Source organism: Malus sylvestris, chromosome 8 (genome assembly GCF_916048215.2).
Source record: "Malus sylvestris chromosome 8, drMalSylv7.2, whole genome shotgun sequence".
Taxonomy (NCBI): domain Eukaryota; kingdom Viridiplantae; phylum Streptophyta; class Magnoliopsida; order Rosales; family Rosaceae; genus Malus; species Malus sylvestris.
In genome coordinates, this window is record NC_062267.1 from 12175334 (window position 1) to 12201443 (window position 26110).

The 26110-nt window shown below is 39.7% G+C and overlaps 5 protein-coding genes across 8 annotated transcripts; 2 read left to right on the plus strand and 3 right to left on the minus strand.

The window, feature by feature from the left end:
- Positions 1-732: 732 nt before the first annotated feature.
- On the plus strand, positions 733-3459 carry LOC126630956 (FCS-Like Zinc finger 11-like). The gene is made up of 3 exons (XM_050301119.1): positions 733-1023; positions 1711-2802; positions 2910-3459. The coding sequence occupies exons 2-3, from the start codon at positions 1754-1756 to the stop codon at positions 3055-3057; spliced, it is 1197 nt and encodes a 398-aa protein (XP_050157076.1). The 5' UTR covers positions 733-1023; positions 1711-1753; the 3' UTR covers positions 3058-3459.
- Positions 3460-3658: 199 nt separating this feature from the next.
- LOC126631363 (pentatricopeptide repeat-containing protein At3g22690-like) lies at positions 3659-5914 on the minus strand. The gene has a single exon (XM_050301513.1). It carries the CDS (start codon positions 5912-5914, stop codon positions 3659-3661), a length of 2256 nt encoding a protein of 751 aa, XP_050157470.1.
- A 1395-nt stretch (positions 5915-7309) lies between these two features.
- LOC126630961 (probable E3 ubiquitin-protein ligase RZFP34) lies at positions 7310-12044 on the minus strand. Of its 3 annotated transcripts, none has more exons than XM_050301128.1 (12): positions 10228-12044; positions 9571-10107; positions 9396-9483; positions 9248-9307; positions 9111-9143; positions 8862-8939; positions 8687-8730; positions 8395-8435; positions 8226-8308; positions 8027-8118; positions 7812-7923; positions 7310-7713 (listed from the first exon to the last, which is right to left on the minus strand). In XM_050301128.1, the coding sequence occupies exons 2-12, from the start codon at positions 9708-9710 to the stop codon at positions 7603-7605; spliced, it is 882 nt and encodes a 293-aa protein (XP_050157085.1). In that variant the 5' UTR covers positions 9711-10107; positions 10228-12044; the 3' UTR covers positions 7310-7602. The 3 variants fall into 3 exon arrangements, with proteins under 3 accessions (XP_050157085.1, XP_050157083.1, XP_050157084.1); XM_050301126.1 differs by having other exon boundaries at positions 8687-8760; XM_050301127.1 differs by having other exon boundaries at positions 8687-8760; positions 9571-9762; positions 11819-11988.
- Positions 12045-19101: 7057 nt separating this feature from the next.
- On the plus strand, positions 19102-21358 carry LOC126630942 (leucine-rich repeat extensin-like protein 4). Its single transcript, XM_050301100.1, has one exon. The coding sequence runs from the start codon at positions 19183-19185 to the stop codon at positions 21355-21357; it is 2175 nt and encodes a 724-aa protein (XP_050157057.1). The 5' UTR covers positions 19102-19182; the 3' UTR covers position 21358.
- On the minus strand, positions 21351-25924 carry LOC126630944 (uncharacterized). 2 transcript variants are annotated; one of them, XM_050301106.1, is made up of 9 exons: positions 25824-25924; positions 25563-25628; positions 25003-25274; positions 24000-24660; positions 23655-23854; positions 23305-23549; positions 22145-22905; positions 21860-21924; positions 21351-21518 (listed from the first exon to the last, which is right to left on the minus strand). In XM_050301106.1, the coding sequence occupies exons 2-7, from the start codon at positions 25581-25583 to the stop codon at positions 22214-22216; spliced, it is 2091 nt and encodes a 696-aa protein (XP_050157063.1). In that variant the 5' UTR covers positions 25584-25628; positions 25824-25924; the 3' UTR covers positions 21351-21518; positions 21860-21924; positions 22145-22213. The 2 variants fall into 2 exon arrangements, with proteins under 2 accessions (XP_050157063.1, XP_050157062.1); XM_050301105.1 differs by having other exon boundaries at positions 21860-21929.
- Between the last annotated feature and the right edge of the window lie 186 nt (positions 25925-26110).

Below are 26110 nucleotides of genomic sequence, written 5' to 3' on the forward strand. Positions count from 1 at the left end.
CACTTCCATACCTTCATAAAAATACCTAATTCCCCTTTTCTTGTACAAGAAAGTTACTATTTCGTGTTTGATTTTAATAGTTGATTTTTGTTTTACTTATTCAAAGGCTAGAAAGAAAAATGAGCGTGTGAAAAACATTTCTTTTGTTAAATCTAATTTTGAAGCTAACACACGGTACACAAGTGAAAATTGATTAATGTGTAATTAATATATATCATGAATTATCTTCCATTGTTATTGTTGATTAAAATGGTTGAAGGACGGAACTTAAACTTTTACACGGAATGTGGCAATAACTGTTATACTAGAAGCAGCATAAGCTCTTAAAAAATAATTCCATTACTAACGTATTATTTGAAATTCAATGTAGATTAACTTTGATCAATAGATCTCGAGACAGAGTATACAAATCAATAGATTCGTAAACGATAATAAACGCTCTTAATCACTATAAACGGCACACAATTCAATGTAAGTTGATTATCACCTAGATTGAGATTGAAAGGATTTTACTCCAAATAATTATCTCAGTTACTATTACATGCATTCTTCCAAAATTTTCCAAAAATAAACCAGAAAGTGGTCCAAAACCATTTTGATGCTGACGTGGCAACAGGAGGAGGAGGAAGGGATGTATGTAGTGGCAGATGCTGGTAAAATACGTACAAAAGCCATTTCTGTGGGCAAAAATACATCGTCGCATACAGACATAATTTTATTCTAGAGAGAGAAAGCGAGGTCAGAGAGAGAGAGAGAGAGAGAGAGAGAGAGAGAGAGAGAGACTGAGGAGTATTTCAGAAGCTCACTGCTACGCTGATTTTGAGGCACGAAATAGAGGAGAGAGAGAGAGAGAGAGAGAGAGAGAGAGAGAGAGAGATAGAGAGGAGTGGAAAACAAGTTTCACACACACATAGAAACACCGATTGTCAAAAACTTCATATATTTACTACATTTGGGCCTTCTTCTTCCATCTGAGCCATCATCTCGCTGAAATTTCCAGAGCTAGAGAGAGAAAGAACCCAGGTGGGGTTTTCCTCCTTTTAACTCATCGTTCATCTCAGTTACTCTTTTTCCTTGAATCCAATGCTGAGTTTAGTCCGTTTATTCTATTAATTTTTTTCTGGGTTTTGCGGATTGAGCAAAAAGATTCAAGCTTTTTGTTTTTCTTGGGGATTAATCGCCTTCTAATGCATGTTTGATCGGATTAAATGGGTTTTTTCTATCTGGGTTTTCTCTGTTGCAATTAATTAAGTTGATTTTAATTATTTGTTGGTAATGCATTAATGATTTTTCAGGGATTCAACCCCCTTTTCTCCCTACATTGAGTTTTTACCAAGAAAGTCATTTTTTCCTCTGCCTTGGATTTGATTAGATATTTCTCTGTCATTCCAGACACTTAAATGCTCTCTAATAATCGACCCAATAAAGAAAAGGAAAATAAAAATCTTTATATTATTCATTTGGGTGATCCAAAACCACCACCGAAATATATCTTTCAACTGAAAGGCATCAAGTTCTTTGTGTATGTGTGAGGTCTATTGATTTTTGTGTATTTTCTCCTTTATTTCTGCAATGCAGCTCTTGGATTAAAGCAGATGATTAATGGGTTATTAGCTGTTGAATAATCTTTGATTAGTTAGCTTCTGAATATGGTAGAAATAATGTATTTATTGATTCGTAAAACTTGTTGGATTTTTTTTTTGGGTACAGAAAAGAGGGCTTTTGGTTTCCCAAAAGGGGGAAATTTGAGAGAATGCTGAGGAAGAGAAGCAGGTCAGTTCAGAAGGATCAGCACCAAATGGGTCGTCTGCCAATTTCTGATGCTGCTGCTGTGTCTGATGTTTTAGGGCACAACCCTAAAAGCAACTCTTTTTTCAGTGTTCCTGGTCTGTTTGTGGGGTTGAGTACCAAGGGTTTATCAGATTATGATGCAGTTAGGAGCCCAACTTCTCCTCTAGATTTTAGGGTCTTTTCCAATCTAGGTTACCCCTTTAGGTCCCCAAGGTCCAACCAGGATGGGGGGCAGCAGAGGAGCTGGGGTAGCAGTAAAGTAGGATTAAGCATCATAGATTCTATTGATGATGTGAAATTTTTCGGGAAAGTTCCTCAGTCATCTGAGAGTAAGAACATTCTTTTTGGACCCGGAATGAGGATTAATAAAATCCCAGAGCCTCAGTCCAATGCCAAGTGTTTTGATTATTCACCGAAATCTCTGCCCAAGAACTATGCAATCTCCCCTCATTCCAAAATCAAATCTCCTTTACAGAAGGGTAGTTCTGATGTTCTTTTTGAAATCGGAGAAGCCCCATCAGAACCTGAGTCATTCGGGAAAATCCGGTCCTGTTCATTAGATTCTGGTAGAGCATTTTCGACCCTATCAGGATTGAGCAACCTTAACCCCAACTCCACTTCTGGAGGTTTTTGCCCGGAAAATTTAACCACCCGTCAATTTATTGGAGGAAGCCCCAATTTAGCCACCCAAATGAAAACTGGATCCATCGAGTCTAGCAATGGGTTTGTCGGGTCTCTTTCGGCAAGTGAGATTGAGCTTTCTGAGGATTATACTTGTGTAATCTCTCATGGTGCCAATCCCAAAAAAACTCATATCTTTGGTGACTGCATTTTGGAATGTCACTCTGAGGATGTGAACAATTTTGGTAAGAATGTGGAAAAGGAAATTGGATTTGCCCACCTGGGTTCGAGCTTGGAGAATTTTGGTCACTACCCTTCAGACAATTTCCTGAGCTTCTGTTACTATTGTAACAAGAAATTGGAAGAGGGCAAAGATATATACATATACAGGTACATTTACCGAAACAGACACATCTGCTAGCCTTCTTATGATATGCAAAAGCTTTTGCTAAATAGTTTTGGTTTTAGTATGATTATAATCATATGACTTCTTGCAGGGGTGAGAAAGCATTTTGCAGTTTGAGTTGCCGGTCGGAGGAAATTTTGATTGATGAGGAGTTGGAAAAATGCAATGACCAGTCTTCTGGGAAACCTCTCGAGTCGGATGAGGAACTTTTTGAAACTGGCTTGCTTGCCGATAAATAAGAGACGCCTCTCATCGTCAGCCACCATGCGTGTGATTGATGAGCCTCTCGCAGGCGCAGCTGATCATCCGTTTAGAAAGAGCTGTTTATGGGCATCGCCCGGCAGCCATGGATGATCGTTTTGTAAATTCACTCGTTTGCTAATCGTGCTTTCAGCTTTCACGGTCTTGGTGGATGATAGGATTCAAAATTAACTAGTTTTGCTTTCCATAAAACGAGACATTTGATGTATGCCATCAAAGTACTATATTTCCTTGTAATTCAAGTAAAAGGGCGATAGCCGCCTTTTTTGGCTCCCCATTTTTACTACTTCAGCCTTAAGTCTCTCTTGCCGCCAGAGTTGCTGTGTAATCTTGAACCAGTTTTTGACTGAATATATAAAAAGTAGTACTATTACATACAAGTCTTTCTCTTCATCTTCGAGTTTTGGACAAGTACTCCGGAGTATTGAATAACAGCCGTCGAATTGGATCAAACGGCTTTAAGTGGCGGAGTATTCAATACCTCGGAGCACTGTTGATTTTGAGCAAATTTTGATTGATCTTTAGAGAGGATGGATGTGAAAGTTTCTTGAGCATATAGATTGAAATTATGATATGAATTCACCAACAATCTTTACAAGTGCAGTTTCCGTCAACGAACCGATGGAATCTGTAGTTATCTCTGATTACAATCTCTCTGTTATACGCCTGTGATATCAGTTTCATAGCTGAATGGCAATCTCTACATATCTGCAGATTATTCACTACTCGAATCGGAGTTCTCGGAGGGTTGCTTATAAGACCAAAAGCAACTGCCAGTCTTTCACTGTGGTAAGCTGAAGTTTGTTCCGGCTTCTGCTTTTGTAGTAAGCACTTTATCTCATCCAGCATTGCATAAATCTCAGCAGATTGAGGGTCTGAAAAATCCCAAGCTGTAAATGCATGAACATTTCCATCCTGTTCTATCAGACTGCATCCTGGCTGCTTTCTCACTCCTAGTTCATGTAGCTTCTTTCTTGCCCAGCTCACGTCATCCAATCTTCCAGCTTTTTCATAAATGTTGGAAAGAAGAGCATAAGCAGAATCACTTTGAGGGTCTATTTCTATGAGCTGCTGAAATGCTTTTTCTGCAAGTGTTACATTGCGATGGCTTCCACATGCTCTCAACAAGGAACTCCATATAGAGATATCTGGTTTAATGGGCATGTTTTCGATGAATTTTACTGCCTCGTCTAAGCACCCGACGCGACCTAGGAGATCAACCATACAACCATAGTGCTGGATCTTAGGAACAATGTTGTAGACATTACTCATCTTGTTGAAGTATCTGTATCCTTCATTGACTAAGCCTCCATGGCTACAAGCAGATAGAAGAGCTACGAAAGTGACGTGATCCGGCTTTATTGATAGGGCTTCCATTTTTGTGTAGAGATCAATAGCTTTCGTGGCTTGCCCTTCCATGGCATGTGCTGCTATCATAGCAGTCCACACAAACACATTTCTTTCAGTCATCTCTGAGAATATCTCGTAGGCTTTTTCGATGCTTCCGCACTTTCCATACATGTCGATCAGAGCAGTTCCCAACATGTTATCTACTTCAATGTGTTTCTTTTTTATGTAGACATGAACCCAAATGCCATGATTCAGGGCTGCAACACTGGCACATGAAGATAGTACACTGACTAACGTGACATTGTCGGGTTGTACATTTGAACTCTGCATCTTACGGAACAACCCAAACACTTCCCCAAATCGATGAGACATAGAATAGCAGTTGATCATGGTGTTCCACGAGACCACATCCTTCTCAGGGATCTCATTGAAGAAGAGTCTAGCCTTCCTAACATCTCCACTTCTGCAAAACGCATCCAACATCGAATTCCACGAAATGACACTCTTGCAAGGCAACTGCTCAAAAACTAAGCAAGCCTCTGACAGCCTTTCACATTTGGCATACAAATCTATCAGAGCATTCCCAAGAAATCGTTCAACATTCATTCCATATTTGACAACCAGACCGTGAATGGATCTGCCTAACCCGGAATCTCCCACGTGAACACATGCCGAAAGTACTGTGACCATAAGAACATCATCCGGGATCAAATCTGTTTCCCTCATTTGCCTAAACAACTCCAGACTTTCCTTATAGTAACCTCCCTGAACATAACCCGAAATCATCGTCATCCACGAAATCAAGTTCTTTTCTGCCATCTGATCGAACAGGAGCCTAGCAGCACATATATCATTAGATTTCACATACCCACCAACCATAATAGTCCCCAAAACAACATCAATCTCAGAGCTTCCTCTACCAACAAGCTCAAGTGCCTTATCCATTCTGCCACACTTGACATACATATCCACCATACAATTCATCAAATTCCCCCCAATTTCCAATCCATTCTCCTCAATATACCGGTGCAACTCCTCCCCCGTTTCCAAATCCCTCAGCTTTGCGCACGCCAAAACTAAGCTAAGCATCGTAATCCCATCGGGTTTGACCCCATCAGCCTGCATTTCCTGAAACAAACTCAAAGCCTCATAACACATTCCCATGCGCACATTGCACGATATCATCGTATTCCAACTAACCACATCTCTCTCAGGCAATACCTCAAACAGCTGCCGCACTTCATCCAACTTCCCACATTTCGAATACAATCCCATCAAATTCTTAACCAGGGACCTATTTTCCCCCAACCCATTTTTCAAAATCCGTCCATGTATCTCTGTCCCGTGTCGAAAGGCCAAAAGCCTCGAACAAGCATGAATCAAGAAGTGGAAAGTGGATGCATCCAAAGGCACTCCTTCACTGACCATATAACAGTAATTTACAAGTACATCTCTAAAAGCTCCATTTCGGAGCTTGTTTTCCATAAGGGTGTTACAAATAACGGTCTCTGTCTCGTGGGGTTGGCTGAAAATTTGATGAGCATGATGAGAATGTTTGATGGTGATGAAGAACCAGAGAGCGTGGCTCGCCGTGAAGGGGTCACGGATGAGGTTTGTGGTGATTAATCGGGCGTGGATCGGTGCGAATTCTCTGAGGTTTGAGCAGGATCTCAACAAGGTGATGGCGCAGTTTGATCCTCGGGTGGTTTGATTAAAGACTTCAATTTTGGTTGTTTTTTGTGTGGAAGATAAGCTTGAGAGAGGAGCAGGAATGGCTACGGCCATCCTTGCATTTTTGGCCGTTACTTCCCTCCAAATTTCATTTTGTAGCATCTGTAAATGTAAGTTTATAGATAAGATTTTTTTCTTTCTTTTTCCTAATGCTTCTTTGAGTCTTCTCGGCTACTGGAATGAATGAATAACCGTGACTTATCACCAGTTATCCCCCTTTAAAAAAAAAATTATTGTTCATGGATTTGATAATTATGATTAGTTTAGGTCATGGATGCGATGATTATGATTAGTTCGTCAATTCATTTATTATTACTGTGTCGTGCAAGATATATAGATTATGTTGTCTGCATATATCATAACACATCAACTATTATTATTGTGCCGTGCAAGATATGTGAATTATGTTGTCCGCATATATCATAACACGTCGACTAGTAACAAAATTTTCGGACAAAGTATACTTTTGTGACTTGTGAGTCATCAATTTGTAGAGGCATTGAGAATGTACGATTAAATTAGAGGGCAACTAATGTACGGTACAACATATTAACTCCAAACCCATGCGTCTCGACGCAAGGCGGATGTACATCAGGACCAAAGTGGTTTGAGGACTAACCAGAGTTTGAAAAATACGTATAAAAGTCTTTTAAGAACTTTCTAAATGTTTAGAAATGGTTTTTTATTTATTTTTTATTTTTTATGTCCACCAAGTGTTTAATTAATGTGTACTAAGCAAATTTCGATAGGTTACGTTGACAACACTAAAAAAATCCTCTTATATCATTTATCAGATTGCTTGGATATGTCAATATTTATTGACATATATGCAATATAATTTGATTGATGACAAGAAGACCACCACGTATTCAAAGAAATGTCTTGGGAATAAATTCTTTTTTTAGCGTACTTCGCTCTGTTTCTAAAACCTTGAGACCCCAAGTTCGAGTCATGGTAGTATTACAGAAGTGCAACCTCCCTCCCCGCCCATTCTTTTTTTCGGGGCTTTCCCCATATGCACGCTCCTCTCCTAACGCTTAACAAGATTCGATTCGCTCTATAAAAAGACTAAAATGGCTGTACAGGGCAGACGAGGACGACACACAAAATCGAAACAGAGAAACGAGAAAAGAACATTCAGACGGAAACTTGAGAAACCATCACAGCTACTCTTGCGTTAATTACGAAGGAAAGCAACACATACAAAAACATGACAAGAAAATAGAATCAAATGAAACACGACGGTGCACCCCCGGCCAGAGCACTCCAACAGAAGACAACACGGAGGACCACAATTCCCTTCTTTCCACCACCGATATGGCCAGGGGGTTCAAAAGAGTCCGGAGCCTTTGTTGCGACTGCGAGTCTCGTGACACATCCGCATCTGCACAAAGGATAATCAATGCCAAAACCAATTTGATTGCAACCACATTGCCACCAGCTCAGCCTCTCGTTTGGCGAGTGTTGTAAGATTTACAGTTCAGACATTTCCGGGCCACAACATGGTACTGCACCTGTGAGCTTTTCCCGCAGTCGTTGCAGAGGATCGAAACCTGTCCGATAGGATCAAATAAGGAATTCTAACCACAATACTTACACACTAGGAAAACGTTGAGAGAGAGAGAGAGAGAGAGAGAGAGAGAGAGAGTACCAATCTGTTTTGATAGGGTTCAGGCATCGGTTGAGCTGCAATCTCTATGTCATATTTCTCCCATACCTTAGACATATCGCAAACTGACTTGGAGCAAAGAGGGCAAGCATATCTATCATCAAATATGAACAACCGGGTCAATTCGATACTTCTACTTATGATGCTCAATCAGGTAAATAAAAGGAATCAAAAGACGAAATCCGTCATATACTCACTGATAATGATCCCTCATCTCTTTTAAGCAATTCTTGTGAATTGTGTGCCCACATGGCATGACGGTAACATCATTTCTTGTTTCGAATAAGAACTGCAAAACACCAATGTATGTTCGCTAAGTCATCAACAATATCAAAACAGAATACTTTAGTATCCGTCATAACTCAAAAGCGGATAAAACCAAAACTCCAGTCTTACCTCAAAGCAAACAGGGCAGTCGTGATGCATTGCTCCCTCCACACAGGGGTGGCTGTTCTTCAACAGCACTGAGTAGCAGCAACCTGACAAGAAGGTTGGTTTACATCAGTAACGCGACGATAAGAAGGATGCTAAATCTCTTTGAAAATAACAGGCAGGCATTGCTTACCACACTTGTAGCAGTGATAGAAATTCTCGCGCCCCCCAATTCTGTCACAGAAGAGCACCCGATTGAGTGAAACAGTAATTAAAAATTTCGGTAGCAGAACTACAAAGAAAATGGTGAAGGCAGACAAGAAAACGTGCATGAGTGAGTGTCGCAAGAACCGATGCCAATAAAAAGACCGTCACGTTCTGGTGCCAAAAATTAATACGGAAGTGAAACTTGCATAATAGGTAATGACAGTTCAGTCGCCAGGCTTTTCAAAAAGACAATTATAACAAGGATATGGAAATTCTACCTGCAAATCCCACAGCCATTGCAATGGTACTGTTTCTTAGATACCTGCAAACAAAACCAAAAAGGTTTATCCGCCTGCACGAGCTCGGCACTTAAATGCGTCAATATCCACTATCCTAATCATATATAATCGAAAACGAAAACGAAAACATCTATAGAGAAAGTGAGGCACTTACATCATCATCAAATAGCTTGCAAGTCTCACAGAAGTATTTCCCCATACATACACCACAGTTGACACAAACTTGTTGAACCTGGTAAAGAAGCAGCATACAAAAGACACTTGAGAAAAGTGCGAGCAAAATTCTCAACCCTAAAGCATCTTCTTTTCTGCTACACCAACTTAGTTTCACAATTGTAACTATCTTGATTAAGGACTTGACACAAATCCAAAAGCAATAAATCTGTCGATAACCCAAACTCACCTCTTGCTCAGTGTCGCAAAGTGAACATATCACCTGAAATATCATGAATATTTTGTCAGATTACGAAGCAGAACAGTATAAGTTAGCCTATTAAGAAGCAAGGATAAGGAGATGCACTAACACATAAACGGATTTACCTGTTTCACTTGATGACGCGGCATGTCATGTCTATGCTTCTGATCAACACTAATATCATTCTGTACACCAAAATGAAAAGTCAACGCAAATCGCCACAAATGTTTATAATGGGTTACAATCTGAAACTGTTTAAAATCAAATACTCACCTTAGCTTCATTATGACAATGGCGACAATCAAAAATCTCATTGCAGCAAGGAGCTCTAATACTGCACCTTCGCCGATAGTGTGGACATCTGGAAAAATAAAACCATCATAAAGTTATCTTCGTGGCAACCAAATAAGAAAAGAAAATCAATAAAGAAATGAGTAAGAATAATTACCCATACTGCATGTATCCTTTCTCTAGCAATTCAGTGGCCTCCCCAGTAACCTTCGATTCAAGTTTGAGCTTATACTCGCCATTTGATAGATTACAGTGGGCATCCCCCATTATGTTCTGCCTAACCATTATATCTTGCATATCTCCAAACGGATATGGCAATACTTAGAAGCTGGAAATAAGCCTAAAGCACCTGCACGTACAAAGTTTAGCATCACTTGTTAAACCTCAGAGGCATTTAGTCACCCGATCAAGGCACGCAAACACCGCATGCCACTGCTTTCTTCTATAATGCTGCAGGCATTTGAAATCAGCAACAACAAATCCAAGCAAGGTTGAACAGCTCCAATCAGCATTTCCCCAAGAGAAGGATTCATCAAAACAAGTAGATATATAAACAATAGCTACAATGCAGCGCTCGGGAACTCCAGAGATTCCATCTTTGGAAAATAAGAAATAACAATGCATCACTTGATTCCTTGAAGAAGTCTCATAACCAAATCCAACTAGACTGGGCATGACGACTTGACGCCCCAACCTATGGTACAAACAATAGATCACACAATCAAATGCGTTTTAAAAAGTTGTAAAAAATAGGGAAAGAACGCTAGAGATGGAAAAATGTGTTTTGTTGATTGTCCATAGAGGACAGACCTACCTCAATTGGAATTCTGCACCATCTCTGCTTCGAGTACTGAACTCACCCAACAGGCAAAATTTTAACGCACTATACCATCAGACTTTGAGTGGCTCTGCTCGAACCTTATAAGTTCTCTCATTATCAACATCGTGAACTACAAAAATAATCACAACTTTATCTCTTGACTTCCCTGATAGAAGATAACCCGCCTTCACAGCCTCACGAATAATACCCCCTAACCAAAAGAATGGGTGCCAAACCCGTCTCACTACCATAGTTGCAAATTGATAGGTTTTGAAAGACTAATGACCAGAGTATGAGCATTGAGACTCATAATACCAAGAGGGAATCAATGCTCGACTAGCACTAGTTTGGGGGGATGGATGAAGAAAACCCAGAAAACCATGCCACACCAGGAATTTCAGATACACGCCATACGGCAAACTCACAATGCTGTGACAACAAAGAAGTGGCGACAAGACCAAACTTGTAATATAAGAAGCCACATTGGGATAGAGCTTTGAAGACCCAGTTTTTACTTTTTAAGACATTCAAACCCCTCAATCAGAACCATGATAAACAAGCATATACGCTCTGCACTTGGCGATTTCACCTCTAGAACGGATACAACAGCCCTGTAGATACTGCCGTAGAAAAACCGTCAAATACTACATCATACTCACTCACGGAACGCTCACTGTGTCCATACTCGAAATTCGCTCATTCTCCACTTCTTCAGTAACGCTCACGTTTCAACAAATAAACCAAATTCGGAAACTACAGCAGCATGTCTTCACCATACGAACATTTCAAGCAGGGCTAAACATTTCTCTCGAAAATTAGCAAACCAAACATAATCATTATCGTGCCACTTAGTACTACGGTACAGTGATATTCCTTCTCACTTGTAAGTTAGAGGTCTTAGTTCGATTCTCACCAAAGACGAATATTTTTTTTTTTTTTAATGCAACGATGGATGATTTTCATTAAACAAAGGTCGTTACAGATGGTACACTAAGGCAGAGAATCTTCAAGGAGGATATCCAAAATTATGGTCGATGGATAGTCCAACCAAATACATTCATGGGAAACTGTAAGACCAAATCTAGCTAGACGATGGGCAACCGCGTTATTGCTAGCCCATGCTATGTCACATCATTGCTAGCTCTTCCTGAGGCTAAACCTACCCATCTTAATTTAGATAATATCGTTTGTTCAAAAAAAAAAAAAACATAATCATTATCGTCATTAGCAACAACCACCAAATTACATCACACTCAGTCAGCTAAAATTATCACAAAATTAAATACTACAGCAGGTCTAATCCAATCAACAATTCACCAAATCAAATAAACCAGAGACCACGCAATGCACCATAAATTCACACAATTCATTGCACGTTACCATGAAATCAAAAGTTTCAGAATTCACGCAATAACACAGCAAACAGACCTAAAGGTTAAACAGAATCACAAAAACAACACAAATTTCAGCAATTTCAGAACCAAATTCCCTACAATTGTAATCAATCAACGAAGAAACCAAATCCAATTCAAATCAAATCAACACAAATTACGCAATTATACGAACTTCTTAAAGAATAACGAACTTTCAATCTGCTGCGACACAAAAGCGGTGCAGTTGCCGATCTGAATCTGATAACAAACGGCGATGGGGATCCGATTCGATATCCGGAGCTCCGAAACTAACAGAGAAGGTCGTCGAGAGAGAAACGCCGGGATAGTGACGGAGAGAGAGAAAGCAATGCGGAATGATGAGAGAGAATTCGAACGCGATTGCTATTTATAGCATTTGCGAAGATAAGATCGCTTCGCGAGCCTCCGAAATTGGCCCGAAATGGAAAGCGTGGGGACCACTGGTGACAGCTCTCAGCAATAAATTGTCTGAAAATATCTCCGCTTTTTCCATATTTAATAATAACGTACTCATTCCTATGTATCATCACCCACTGTATTATCCTGCATATGCGAATCGAACAGTCCTCATACCATAAATTTGCATCCAACAGTCATAAAGAGAGGGATCGCAGTAGTTACAGTGAAGACGACTGCAGAATATCATTATCCTTTGAAAGTCGGTGATTTATGTGATCCAAGCGTACAAGTCACGTGATGGCGATCCAGCTTGCAATTTGGATTTGCGTTGACAATACGTGTTACTAAATTTGGTAAAGGTGCTTGACTGCTTGCCCCGCGTGCAGACGAATTAAGTGTGGATGATTTTGGTGGTATCAAATAGATATCTAATTAATTAGTCATGATTATATTGTTGTTATATAGCTGGGTACGTTAATTTTACTTTAGAGTAACGTTAAGGACACATCGTATAATCAACATCTCATTAAATATATTATTAAAGATTAAGTACTTAAAACTCTTTAAATTTTTTGTGTCATTTCGAATTGATGTCAATATTTTTTAACATTCTAAACAAGTACCCAACCTATTAGAAATGTCACATCTGTTAAGCTCAGTTAAAAATTTGTTAAATAAACTAGGACTTACTTTGTCTTTACAATCAATAGAAAGTCATAGAAGCATATAACATTCACCAACTAACAATCACCACCCCCCATTAGGCCATTATCTCCAAACACAAAGCAAAATCATCAGCTCCACCGTACAACTCAAGTCGCCAACATTGAAAAGAAGGTCATGAAGGTTGCTAAACTGGTGTCGACTACCATGATGCGGCCACCACCATCTTTATTGCTCACAAACAAGAACTAAAAGTTTTATGAGCCGAGTTCCGACGAATGAGGAAATTACATAAGGAAAAACAAACTCATTGAAATCCTATTTGAATTCTTAACTCCCTTCTTTGTTAGGAGATAGCTCTCCTAATGTAATTTCAATGTGGGTCCATTTTCAATTCAATTCAATACATGTTTGATCATTGAGTTATACAATTTATAATCTATATTTGAAATTTAGATTTTTAAGGCAACTAATATTAATGTTGACCATGATATATCCAGTTGGTGGATTTTGAATATAATGTATGTTTGGAAAATTAACTAGGGCTTAACAGATGTGACATTCAATAGGTTAAGTATTTGTTCAGAATGTTTGAAAATGTTGAGACCAATTTAAAATGAGATTAAAAAGTTGAGGGTAAACTAATGTGATATTCCGACATTTTTCTTTTTCTAATTGATGTCTTAATTTCTCTCAAATTTCATGTTTTACTTATGAGCATTTTTTTTTCATTTATTAATACGATGATGTTTATCCAGTTGTCTTGAATCTTGATAACCTTTTTGGTTTGTATGGCTCAACGTTCTATCCTTTCACTATGTCGATAATGGTCTGATATTTGTTTTTGTATGACTGTTCCCACAATGTGCCCTGTTATCTTGAACACACAGTAGACACTAGGCAGGCACCGATGACGAGGGAAAGGGATCCGGACCGATGATCAGGCAAAGGATTCGGAGAGAATTCCTTCCTTCTAATCCACCAAATCAAATGATTTGTGCCGTTGAAATTTGATCAAATGACTATGAACAGGGGATCCACTTTAAAAGTTATAATAACTTCAGCCGTTAGATCAATTTTCAACAGCACGAATTCTCTGATTTGATGGATTAAGAGGAAGGGATCCGGAGAAGATCTCTTTCCCAATGACACTAGATCGTTGTCATGGAAAAAGTGAAAAACTCTGTCCTTCTTCACAATCACATGCCGCCTGCCCCGTTTCCTTTGTTTCTTACTGTTGTCCCAAACGAGAATGTTTTGTATGTCGAGAATACAATTTGGTACACCTTGTTGAGAGTGTTTGATTCAACCAACTTGACAAACGGCCACATATGCTCTACATCACCCAGTTGTTGTCCACGTGTAGACTTGAAAATCCGCCACACGTGATGGGGCGTGTTGAGAGTTGTCCCCACATCGGTGAGGGACAAGGTTTGCTATGTGCTTATATGATCTTAGGTTACTCCTCATATTGCCAATTGATTTTATGGTAGAATCTCAATTTCATCACACCTGTCATATTTTAAGTAGGATTTTTTTATTTTTTTATTTATTTTTATGTATCTATCACTTATATTATGGCAATTTTTTTTTTGTCAAAGTATTATGACACTTATTGTATTGGGCCGTGTTTTTAACACAGTGAGAAATATCTTTTAGAAAACCTAAAGAGTTAAAGAGGATGACATAGCGACTGTGACAAAGGTTTGTAGTTGAACCAACTTTCTCGCCCTCGATATGTTAACGCTTCATTAGAAGTGTTTTTATTAAAAACACGTTTGACATTTTATTTATAAAAAAAAAAAGAAAAGAAAAATTAAAGTGCTTTTTGAAAAAGCACGTCCGAATGCTTTTCTAAATGTACTTCTACGACTTTAGAAACGGATTTGGATCCTATCCGGATCTAAATTGTAGGGATCCTACGGATCCTCACATCTTAACCGTTCATCGTAAATTATGCGGTCAAAAATCATTTTGAATTTTTTAATTTAAAATTAAATACAAATAGTACCTAACAAAAATTGACCGCACGATGTATAATGAATCAATAAGATGTGAGGATTCTTAGGATCCCAAAAAAAGGATCCGTAAAGGATCCTCATCGTTTAAAACACTTTTAACTTTTTTTAGAAGCAGCTTGATTGGATAGCTGTATTGATCTTTGCAATGCATGAATCCTTCAATTCCCACTTTTCACTTTTGTAACGCTGAAACTTATATATGTGCGCGTGAATGATTGTTAGCTAAATGTATATAAGTTAGACATACATAATCAAACTATTAATGTTGTTACATTCATGCATCTACAATGACGCATGTAGATTGTCAAACATTAATGTATATATAAAATCTTACCGACGTAATCGAATATCTTTGAGACTCATTTGCACGTACAGTTGAAAGTTGCGTCTGAATGTGATGCAAGTGTCAACCGTTAAGTATCTAGGTCTAATACGCGTCATCTAGGTTGAAACACTGTCATCGCCCACTGTATTATCCTGCACATGCGATTCGAACAGTCCTCGTATCATAACTTTACATCCAACAGTCATAAAGAGAGGGATCGCAGTAGTTATAGTGAAGACGACTGCAGTATATCATTATCCTTTAAAAGTCAGTGATTTATGTGATCCAAGCGTACAAGCCACGTGATGGGGATCCAGCTTGCAATTTGGATTTGGGTTGACAACACGTGTTACTAAATTTGGGACCAGGATCCTCTCCTGAGCAGATGGAGAGGATCCTCCTGACCAGGCCCATCGGACCGTTTATTTTTTATCCAACGGCTACAAACAGGAAGCCGCTCTAAAAATTATAATAATTATAACCGTTGGATAAAAAATAAACGGCCCGATGAGCCTGGTCAGGAGGATCGTCTCCATTTGCTCAGGAGAGGATCCTTATCCCTAAATTTGGTCAAGGTGCTTAACTGCTTGCCCCGTGTGCAGACGAATTAAGTGACTTGACGTGGATGATTTTGGTGGTATCAAATAGATATCTAATTAATTAGTCATGATTATATTGTTGTTATATAGCTGGGTAATCCATGTACAACGGTTACGTTAATTTTACTTTAGAGTAACGTTAAGGACACCTCGTATTATCAACATTTCATTACCCTTAAATATATTATTAAAGATTAAGTACTTAAAGCTCCTCAAATTTTTTGTGTCATTTTAAATTGATCTCAATATTTTTTAACATTCTAAATAAGGACCTAACGTATTGGAAATGTCACATCTATTAAGCCAAGTTAAAAATTCGTTAAATGAACTAGGACTTACTTTGTCTCTACAATCAATAGAAGGTCATGGAAGCATATAGCATTCACCAACTAACAATCATCACCCCCCCATTAGGCCATTATCTCCAAACACAACGCAGCTCCACCTTACAACTCAAGCCGCCAACATCGAAAATAAGGTCATGAAGGTTGCTAAACTGGTGTCGACTACCATGATGCGACCACCACCATCTTCATTGCTCGCAAAGAAGAAATGAAAGTTTTATGAGCCGAGTTCCGACGAATGAGGAAATTACATGAGGAAAAACAAACTCCTTGAAATCCTATATGAATTCTTAACTCCCTTCTTTGTTAGGAGATAGCTCTCTTGATGTAATTTCAATGTGGGTCCATTTTCAATTCAATTCAATACATGTTTGATCATTGAGTTGTATAATTTATAATCTATGTTTGAAATTTAGATTTTTGAGGCAACTAATATTAATGTTGATCATGATATACCCAGTTGGTGGGTTTTGAATATAATGTATGTTTGGAAAATTAACCAGGGCTTAACAGATGCAACATTCAATAGGTTAGGTATTTGTTTAGAATGTTTAAAAATGTTGAGACCAATTTAAAATGAGATTAAAAAGTTGAGGGTAAACTAATGTGATATTCCTGACATTTTTCTTTTTCTAATTGATGTCTTAATTTCTCTCAAATTTCATGTTTTACTTATGAGCATTTTTTTTTCATTTTTTAATACGATGATGTTTATCCATTCTTTATCTTGAATCTTGATAACCTTTTTGGTTTGTATGGCTCAACGTTCTGTCCTTTCACTATCTCGATAATGATCTGATTAATTTGTTTTTGTATGACTCTGTTCCCACAATGTGCTCCTAGCTTATGTATATTCCTGACGTTCTATCCATGATAATGCGCTCCTAGCTTGCAGAACTACAAACCGGAGAACAAAAAACATACCCCCTTTCGATAAATCTTAAAAACGATAAGATTTGAATTAAAGACCTTACTTTTGCAGATGTCGCGTCTTATAATTTAAAGTGCTTATGCCAATTACAATCATTGAGATAGAAGGCTATAAATGTGCCCTGTTATCTTGAACACACAGTAGACACTAGGCAGGCACCGATGACCAGGGAAAGGGATCCGGACCGATGAACAGGCAAATGATTCGGAGAGAATTCCTTCCTTCTAATCCACCAAATCAAATGATTTGTACCGTTGAAATTTGATCAAATGACTACAAATAGGGGGTCCACTTTAAAAGTTATAATAACTTCAGCCGTTAGATCAATTTTCAACAACATAAATTCCCTGATTTGATGGATTAAGAGGAAGGGATCCGAAGAAGATCTCTTTCCCAATGACACTAGATCGTTGTCATGGAAAAAGTGAAAAACTCTGCACTTCTTCACAATCACATGCTGCCTGTCCTGTTTCCTTTGTTTCTTACTGTTGTCCCAAACGAGAAAGTTTTGTATGTCGAGAATACAATTTGGTACACCTTGTTGAGAGTGTTTGATTCAACCAACTTGACAAACGGCCACACCCACTCCACGTCACCCAATTGTTGTCTACGTGTAGGTTTGAAAATCCGCCACACGTGCGGGGGCGTGTTGAGAGTTCCCACATTGATGAGGAACAAAGTTTGCTATGTGCTTTATGATATTGAGTTACTTCTCATATTGCCAATTGGTTTTATGGAGAAATCTCAATTTCATCACACCTGTAATATTTTAAGTAGGAACTTTTTTTATGTATCTATAACTTGTATTATGGCACTTTTTTTTTCCAAAGTATTATGACACTTAATGTATTAAGCCGTGTTCTTAACACAGTGAGAAATCTCTTTTAGAAAACCTAAAGAGTTAAAGAGGATGACATAGCGACTGTGACAAAGGTTTGTAGTTGAACCAACTTTCTCGCCCTCGATATGTTAACGCTTCATTAGAAGTGTTTTTATTAAAAACACGTTTGACATTTTATTTATAAAAAAAAGAAAAGAAAAATTAAAGTGCTTTTTGAAAAAGCATTTCTGAATGCTTTTCTAAATGTACTTCTATGACTTTAGAAATGGATTTGGATCCCATCCGGATCTAAATTGTGGGGATCCTACGGATCTTTACATCTTAACCGTTCATCGTAAATTGTGCGGTAAAAAATCATTTTGAATTTTTTTATTTAAAATTAAATACAAATAGTACCTAACAAAACTTGACCGTACGATATACGATGAACTACTATGATGTGAGGATTCTTAGGATCCCCAAAAAGAAGATCCGAAAAGGATCCTTATCGTTTAAAACACTTTTAACCTTTTTCAGAAGCAGCTTGATTGGATAGCTGTATTGATCTCATCTTGCAATGCATGAATCCTTCAATTCCCACTTTTCACTTTTGTAACGCTGAAGCTTATATATGTGCGCGTGGATGATTGTTAGCTAAGTGTACATAAGTTTGACGTGCATAATCAAACTATTAATGTTGTTACACTCATGCAACTACAATGGCATGTAGATTGTCAACCATTAATGTATATATAAAATCTTACCGACGTAATCGAGTATCTTCGAGACTCATTTGCATTGCACGTACAGTTGAAAGTTGCGTCTGAATGTGATGCAAGTGTCAACTGTTAAGTATCTAGGTCTAATTATCTAGGTTGAAACACGCGTTATCTAGGTCGAAACACGCATTATCGACTTTTAATAGGTTCATCATGAGACTCGTACGCATCAACGGTTAAAAGTTATCTACGATCATAAACAACCGTCATTAGCTGAGCTCAAACTCTTAATTATGTTTCCTCACTATAAATCCTCCCAAAATTATCGTATCTTTACAACACACACCCAGCTTAGCCCCCCCTAAAGTGGTGTCAAAAACTTGATCGAGTCCAAGATGAGCGTTAAAATGGGAAACCACCCCAAATTTACGGTGTCTATGTTTGGACTGATCCAGTTTCACACAGATGTAATAAACACATGCGCTCATCACTTCCAGTAAGTCTAGTTTTTTTACCCCTAACTGCCGCTCCTCGTACACTTGGAGTACAGTGAAAACCGAAGATTTACCTAATCAGTGGCACTGAGCTTTTTTTACTTTCACCCTGGAGAATTTGATCAGTTTTCCACCTCCAAACCCCTCTCTTCTTCTCTGATACCTGCTGAGAAAGCTAGCCCAGAGAAATTGAACCCATTAGATGTGATCTCTTTGCATGTGATGAAGAGAAGAAACATTCACATTTTTGTACTCTCCATTTTCCTCATACCGATCTTATTCCTCGGTGCTGCTGCTGGCGAAGAGCTTCAGATTTCGCACAATGCCGGCCTGAGAGACTCGTTGCGGACGTCACATTACAAGCAAAGGCAGCTCTTGTATTACATTGACCAAGATGGGTCACGAGGTGAGACTGTGACAGTCCCAGACTCCCTTGTTTTTGAAAACTCAAGACTCAGAAGTGCCTACATTGCCCTCCAAGCATGGAAGCAAGCCATGGTCTCGGATCCTTGGGATCAAATATCCAACTGGGTTGGATCCGATGTGTGCAAATACACTGGAGTCTTCTGCGCCCAAGCCCCAGACGACCCGTCGGTCCAAACGGTTGCCGGCATTGATCTAAACCATGCTGACATTGCAGGGTTTCTCCCGGAAGAGCTTGGTCTTCTCTCGGATATTGCATTGTTTCACATCAACTCAAATCGTTTCTGTGGCAAAGTCCCAAAGAGTTTCAACAAGTTGCAGCTGCTTTTCGAGCTGGATCTAAGCAACAACCGCTTTGCTGGGGAATTTCCTGATGTTGTTCTTCAGCTGCCAGCACTAAAATTTCTGGACCTGCGATTCAATGAGTTTGAAGGTGAAGTCCCCAAGGAACTGTTTGATAAGGACCTTGATGCAATCTTCATCAACCACAACAGATTTTCCTTCGAATTGCCAAATAATTTTGGGAACTCGCCGGTCTCAGTCATTGTTCTTGCTAACAATAACTTCCATGGATGTGTACCGGCCAGCCTTGGCAACATGTCCAAGAATTTAAATGAATTGGTGCTCACTAACAATGGGTTCCACTCGTGTTTGCCAAGGGAGATAGGGATGCTAAAGAAAGTGACAGTGTTTGATGTGAGCCATAATCGGTTTGTGGGAGAGTTGCCGAAGGAAATAGTTGAAATGGAAAGCTTGGAGCAGCTGAATGTGGCTCATAACATGCTCAGAGGGACTATACCAGAAGGTGTTTGTGAACTTCAGAATCTGGCAAAATTTAGCATTGAGCACAACTTTTTCACCGTCGAGCCACCAATGTGTTTGAAGTTGAAGGAGTTTGACGACAGCAAGAATTGCTTGCGGAAAAGGCCAAAGCAGAGAACCTTGTTGCAATGCAAATTGGCTTTGTCTAAGAAAGTTGATTGTAGTTCTTTTGGATGCTATCCTTTTGTTCCTCCTTCACCACCATCACCACCACTGCCTCCACCATCACCATCACCGCCTACACCATCACCACCACCGCATCCTCCATCACCACCACTGCCTCGACCATTTCCATCATCGCCTCCACCATCTCCATCGCCTCCACCTCCACCATCACCTTTGCCTCGACCATCACCACCATTGCATCCACCACCACCTCCACCACCTCCACCATCTCCACCACCGCCTTCGCCATCACCTCCACCTCCATCACCATCACCGCCTCCACCACCACCACCACCGCCTTCACCATCACCACCACCACATCCACCATCACCGCCACCACCTCTGCCATCACCTCTGCCTCCATCACCATCACCGCCTCCACCATCACCGCCTCCACCATCACCACCGCCACCACATCCACCATCACCGCCACCACCTTTGCCATCACCACTACCTCCATCACCATCACCGCCTCCACGATCACCATCACCGCCTCCACCATCACCACCACCGCATCCTCCGCCATCTCCATCGCTTCCTCCACCATCTCCATTGCCTCCCCCACCATCTCCACCACTTTCACCACCATTAACATCACCTCCGCCTCCATCACCATCACCACCACTGCATCCACCATCACCACCACTGCCTCCGCCATCTCCATCACTTCAGCCACCATCACCACCACAGCCTCATCCTCCTCTTCCTCCACCTCCACCATCCTCACCTCCTTGCCTTCCCTCACCACCACCCCCTCCACCATGCCCTCATCAGAATTCACCACCACCTCCATTACCTTCTCCCCCACCAACACCACATTCTCATCCTTCGCCGCCTTCACCACTTCCTTCACCTCCATCGCCACCACCATGTGTGCTAACTTCTCCGCCGCCTCCATCCCCACCACCATGTGTGTCATCTTCTCCGCCTTCGCCTTCACCTTCACCTTCACCACCAACTCCAGTAAATGATGGCCTGTTAAATTGAAGAACCCTCCTACCCTTCACCTCCACCACCACCATATTATTAGTGATTCCTTCCGTTTCTTCTCTACCTTCCAGACAGCTTTGAGACCAATACACTAGACTCCCACAACTCTGAAAAGCATTTCAACTTTTGAAATAATTGCCAAGTCTTTATCTCTACCACTGCAACCAAAGAACACAAAAGAATGCCATCAACTATCAAGTTACATGGTGAAGGTGAACACAAGAAGAACAAGGAGACAATGCACACGGAGGGTTATTCTTTTTTCTTCTTATTTTATCTTTTCAAGTTGTTATGGATTGTTTTTTTTTAAGTAGATAATAAGTTGGAAGATGTAGTACTAGGCTACTTGGAATGTAATTACAAAGATCTCTAGATTCATAATTCCGTTATATTAAGAGCTTTCTTTTACTTATATTTCGATCTAAATGTATTATGCAATGATGGTTATTGGATTGAAAATGCTTACAAATCTTTAGGAAAAGTTAGGTCTCAATATTACCTTCTCCATTGATCTGCTTCAATATCCATGAATCAGAACAAGCAACCATAGAATCTTTGTTCCATCTTCGCTGCAGGCAGAAGAAAGTCACCAATCTTCATTTCATTTAAGAAAGGAAAAATAGAACGGATAATCTAAATAACAATTGAAAAATCAAACTCTAGTGAGAAAGGCTCAATACTTGAAAGCTAAATTTAAAACTGATAGCAGAAATGAGAAGCACGAATGCCAAAGAATTTCAAAGCTCACTGAGGCAAAAAGCGTGAACTGTACTTTGAGTCTTACCATGAGCCGTATCGAAGACCATTACTTCAAAGCATCATGCATGTGAGCATCTCCATTTTGATGGCCTAATCAATCAAGATGAGGAAAAAGTACATTGTCTGTTACATGTGAATTAATCTCTGAAGTTAAAGGCTGGAGCAAACCACTATTAGACAATACTTCCAAGGCTTTAATGTCCTGTTGCAAACGGGTCGCATGTAAAATGGCATGATCAAGAACTAGAGGATCATCTGGGATATTTTGAAGAAGAGTAAGCAAGGTCTGCCGATAAACTTGAGCAGCCAATAATGGTCTTGCAACCTGCCGATCTTTACATGAGATCGCTACCTTGATGACATGCTTACAGAGATTTCCCAGCCTTGACGAAGGGCAATCACAGAATGAGAATTCCGAACCAGGGTTCCAGATAGTGTATGCCAGGCTTCTGTCCGTTTGTGAGATGACCTTTGCATACTGAAGATTTTGCTCATCTAGTATGACATCAACATCTAGGATCTGCAATGCCTGATACCAAGCATTCGTTGAAAAAGACTTGTCCCTCAAATTTTCAAAATACCCAGTCTCCATGCTATATTGGTCTAACCAATACGAAGAGTGAAATTCAGTTGTGAGTGTGTGTATCAACCAGTCGACTCTCAACCAGGAATTCGCATATTGTTCATTGAAAAGCTTGGATTTCAACCTCGCATGATAGGACTCAATTGCAGCATTTGGCTCTGGACTGGCCACAGGAAGAGACCTTATGCAATTCACCCACAACTCTGGACAGCAAGGGCATATACAAATTCAATGTTTGGGATAACAACATGATAGCTTAAAATATTCGAAAGGGCCATTGTAATGGTTATTGGTCACAAAATCTATCACATCAATTTCATTTTGTGACCTTATCACATTTCAGTATTCATGTGACCACACAGTTTATACTTCGCGTGTCAACTACCTAACAGGCCACAATACCGTCCTCTCACTGGGTTTGAAACCAGCCGTGTAAAATGCAAAGCATAAAAAATTATATCAAACAGAGTTGAAACACAAAAACCAGCAGTATCAGGCAGCATTGGCCGTTTGACAGAAAACACGTACTTGGGCCTCACTCCTGAGTAAGAGCAAAGATGTTTTCTTTTATGCATAAAGATCAGGCACAGAAAGGAAAATACCTAAATTTGGTAACCATCGCCTCTTAAAATAATCCATAAAGGCACATTGATCAACAAATACTTGCATAAACTCCTCAACTGCATCCATAGCATTCGACCCACTCCTTGTGCTATACAAAAGCCAGCCTAACTGCTTAAATACCTCTCGCTGCACATCAAAGTTGCAGCATGTCTTTAAAATCCGTCTTATCCAAGAATGCCGAGCATGCCAGATACATAATAAGACCCGGCATTGGAAAGCCTCCCTGTAATAAAGAAAATAATCCCAGTGTAAATTCAGTTCAGTGTAAAAACAAACTCTATGAGAAACCTGCAAAGCAACTCCCCCCTCCCAAAACTAATGATATTACCTTAATATAGAAATCTCAAAGGAAGGATCATCCACTAAAAAGGAATCGGGTCTCCATCCTGGGTCCTTCGTTCGGACTCTTTCAGCCAGTGGCCCAATCCACTTGTGGATATCTTGACTGATGAAAGAGGAGGTAATGATCCAAGCAACTGGTATGGCATTCCGAGATGGGTTGAAAACAAGTAATGTACACAACGGATACTGTTAAGAGGGGCCAAAAATCACAATAAGGATATGACATCTAATAGCAGGGGTAAAAAATCAGGTATTATGTCATCAATTATATGCATGACAGCTAACAACATGAAAGAAAAGGATCACAGCAAGTAACTATAAATCAAGATACCTTAAGTTTTTTTAAACCAAATGTTGAATGGACAGCTATGTAATTATTATGTCCATACTGGAGCATCTGTTGCAGCTGCCAATCTGTCTGTATCCCTAAAACAAATGGCTCTGAAACAGAGTTATCTTGAAAGTAGAAAACATGCTTGCGATGGCGTTGAACCCACATCTTTATACTGCATCCATCATTTGGATGTAACTGAGGAGAAGAATTACGAATCCCCCTTTCCATGTTTCGAACATCGTTGCGACTTAGAAAATCATCACGGTTATGAGGTCCACCATGCCCCTCGACCAGCTCCATGTGATGCTGAATTATATTGTCCAAAGGAATTCCAACATAAAGCATAGACATCACTTTCTGGCGTTGCTCCTCTGATATTCGTGGAGCATACATGGCTCTCGTTCCCATAGCATCCTGATCAAGTATACCATGGCATGGAGATCCTGACTTATCTACATGATTTCTCTGGTTATAGATGATGAGAGCAAGGAGTGGCCGGGTATATAACCGCTTTACAGTGAAATGGCATAGGCAGCCTCTCATCATGTGACGCCTTCCAGGCCTGCTTCCCTTTCCGGATGCGGGCTTTGTACTAGAACCATCCATCAGACCAGATTCATTCTCTCGGTAGTCTTCAGGACCATATGAACACCAGTATCTGATGAATCACCATATACAAAATTACGTGTCTTAGGTTTATGTTGATGATCACTTAATGCTTTTAATTTAATGGTATACGGTTGCAGCTACCTATGTTTGCAGTGGATTCAATAGTTAACGTTCCTGATTATTGCACTCAAAAAAAAAAAAAGTTCCTGAATATCAATTTTCTGAAAGTTATAACTAATGATTTTAAATTTGAAATGAATTCCTAATTTTGCAAGTGTTGTACAAGCTGTTCGCAACTAGGCAGATATTAGTGCAGCAAATCAAGCGGCCATTTTCAAAACGGTTAAAGGAATAGTGAACTCCAACACACAAGACAACAGAAACAACATACAGTGTATATTCAAGATAACCGTCAACCCTTGGCTTGTTGATGCTCCCCTCAGGTCTCTTCCTTCTTGACTCGACGCGGAAGCTGGCAGGGCATTCAGCATTTGAAGATTCTCCTTTTACAAAATCACCCACCCTAGCAAATGGGATTAGGGCAATATCATCGCCGCCTTGGCGACCGCCTTCCACTTTCACCCACTTAATATGAGTAGCAGAAAACTCAGCACACGGAGGATCTTGTACCGGAAGGTTTAGAATGTCCTCCATTCTTGCCATCTGTGTAATAAAATGAAAACCCAAGTCATAATTCTTCTAATTTTAATATCTTATGCAGCACAAAATTCAACCTAAGAGTTTTAAATAACTGGTCTGTGTTGGTTTCCAAATTCCAATATTCCCAATCTCATATGCTGCCTCTTTACTCAATCTAAACATGCAAAACAGCAAAGCTAAGAAATTTTAAAGCTACTTGAGATTACCATCTAAAAGTGCTTCTAATTGAAGCCAAAAGCACACAAGAACTTCAAAGACTGAAAAAGTAAAAGCTGTTCAACAAAAATTTACCTTGTGTTCATGGCCCTTCATGCTTCTCCAACTAGCTCAAAAAATGTAAATTCTGAAACTTTTACTCTGCAAGTAATAATTTTCAAAGTTTAAACTTTACTCAAAACGAAAAGAAGCAAATTGGGCAGCTTTAGAGAGGAAAACCAGAGAGCAGCAGGTAAAATGCAAAAAGTTACAGCTTACAGCAGTGAAAAATCCGGGAGGGGAATAAAAGCAATTGAATCTAAATTAAAAGTAGTAAATATGAAGAGGGTAATTTACCTCTAGGGTCTGCATTCGAATGGGAAGCCATGGGAGGAGAGTGATCCAAGGTCTTCCATGTTTTTCAGCGGAGTGGAGCCTTTGCTTTCTGCAATCAATTATCAGAGATCAGACAAAGCTGTTAATTTACCAGAATGACCTCAGTTTTCCTACCTCCATTTCCTTAGCTTGTTGGGCTAGCAATTTGGGTCCAGCCCAAGGAAACACTTTAGCCCATAAGATTCGTAGACCATCCAAGTCCGAAATGTTAGTGCCATTTTGGAAAATGCCGGGGTAACTCATGTCAT

Bases quoted from the DNA above. Each gene is read 5' to 3' on its own strand.
- LOC126630956 (XM_050301119.1), top strand. From the start codon at position 1,754: ATGCTGAGGAAGAGAAGCAGGTCAGTTCAGAAGGATCAGCACCAAATG. The intron at 2,803-2,909 runs GTACATTTACCG...GACTTCTTGCAG, and splicing joins AAAGATATATACATATACAG to GGGTGAGAAAGCATTTTGCA.
- LOC126631363 (XM_050301513.1), bottom strand. From the start codon at position 5,914: ATGGAAAACAAGCTCCGAAATGGAGCTTTTAGAGATGTACTTGTAAAT.
- LOC126630961 (XM_050301126.1), bottom strand. From the start codon at position 9,710: ATGCAAGATATAATGGTTAGGCAGAACATAATGGGGGATGCCCACTGT. The intron at 9,484-9,570 runs GTAATTATTCTT...TTATTTTTCCAG, and splicing joins AAAGGATACATGCAGTATGG to ATGTCCACACTATCGGCGAA. The intron at 7,714-7,811 runs GTACTCTCTCTC...CCTATCGGACAG, and splicing joins AACCCTATCAAAACAGATTG to GTTTCGATCCTCTGCAACGA.
- LOC126630942 (XM_050301100.1), top strand. From the start codon at position 19,183: ATGAAGAGAAGAAACATTCACATTTTTGTACTCTCCATTTTCCTCATA.
- LOC126630944 (XM_050301106.1), bottom strand. From the start codon at position 25,583: ATGAAGGGCCATGAACACAAG. The intron at 25,275-25,562 runs GTAAATTTTTGT...TTTATTACACAG, and splicing joins TGAAGGGCCATGAACACAAG to ATGGCAAGAATGGAGGACAT. The intron at 22,906-23,304 runs GTATTTTCCTTT...CTTGCTGTCCAG, and splicing joins GCGATGGTTACCAAATTTAG to AGTTGTGGGTGAATTGCATA.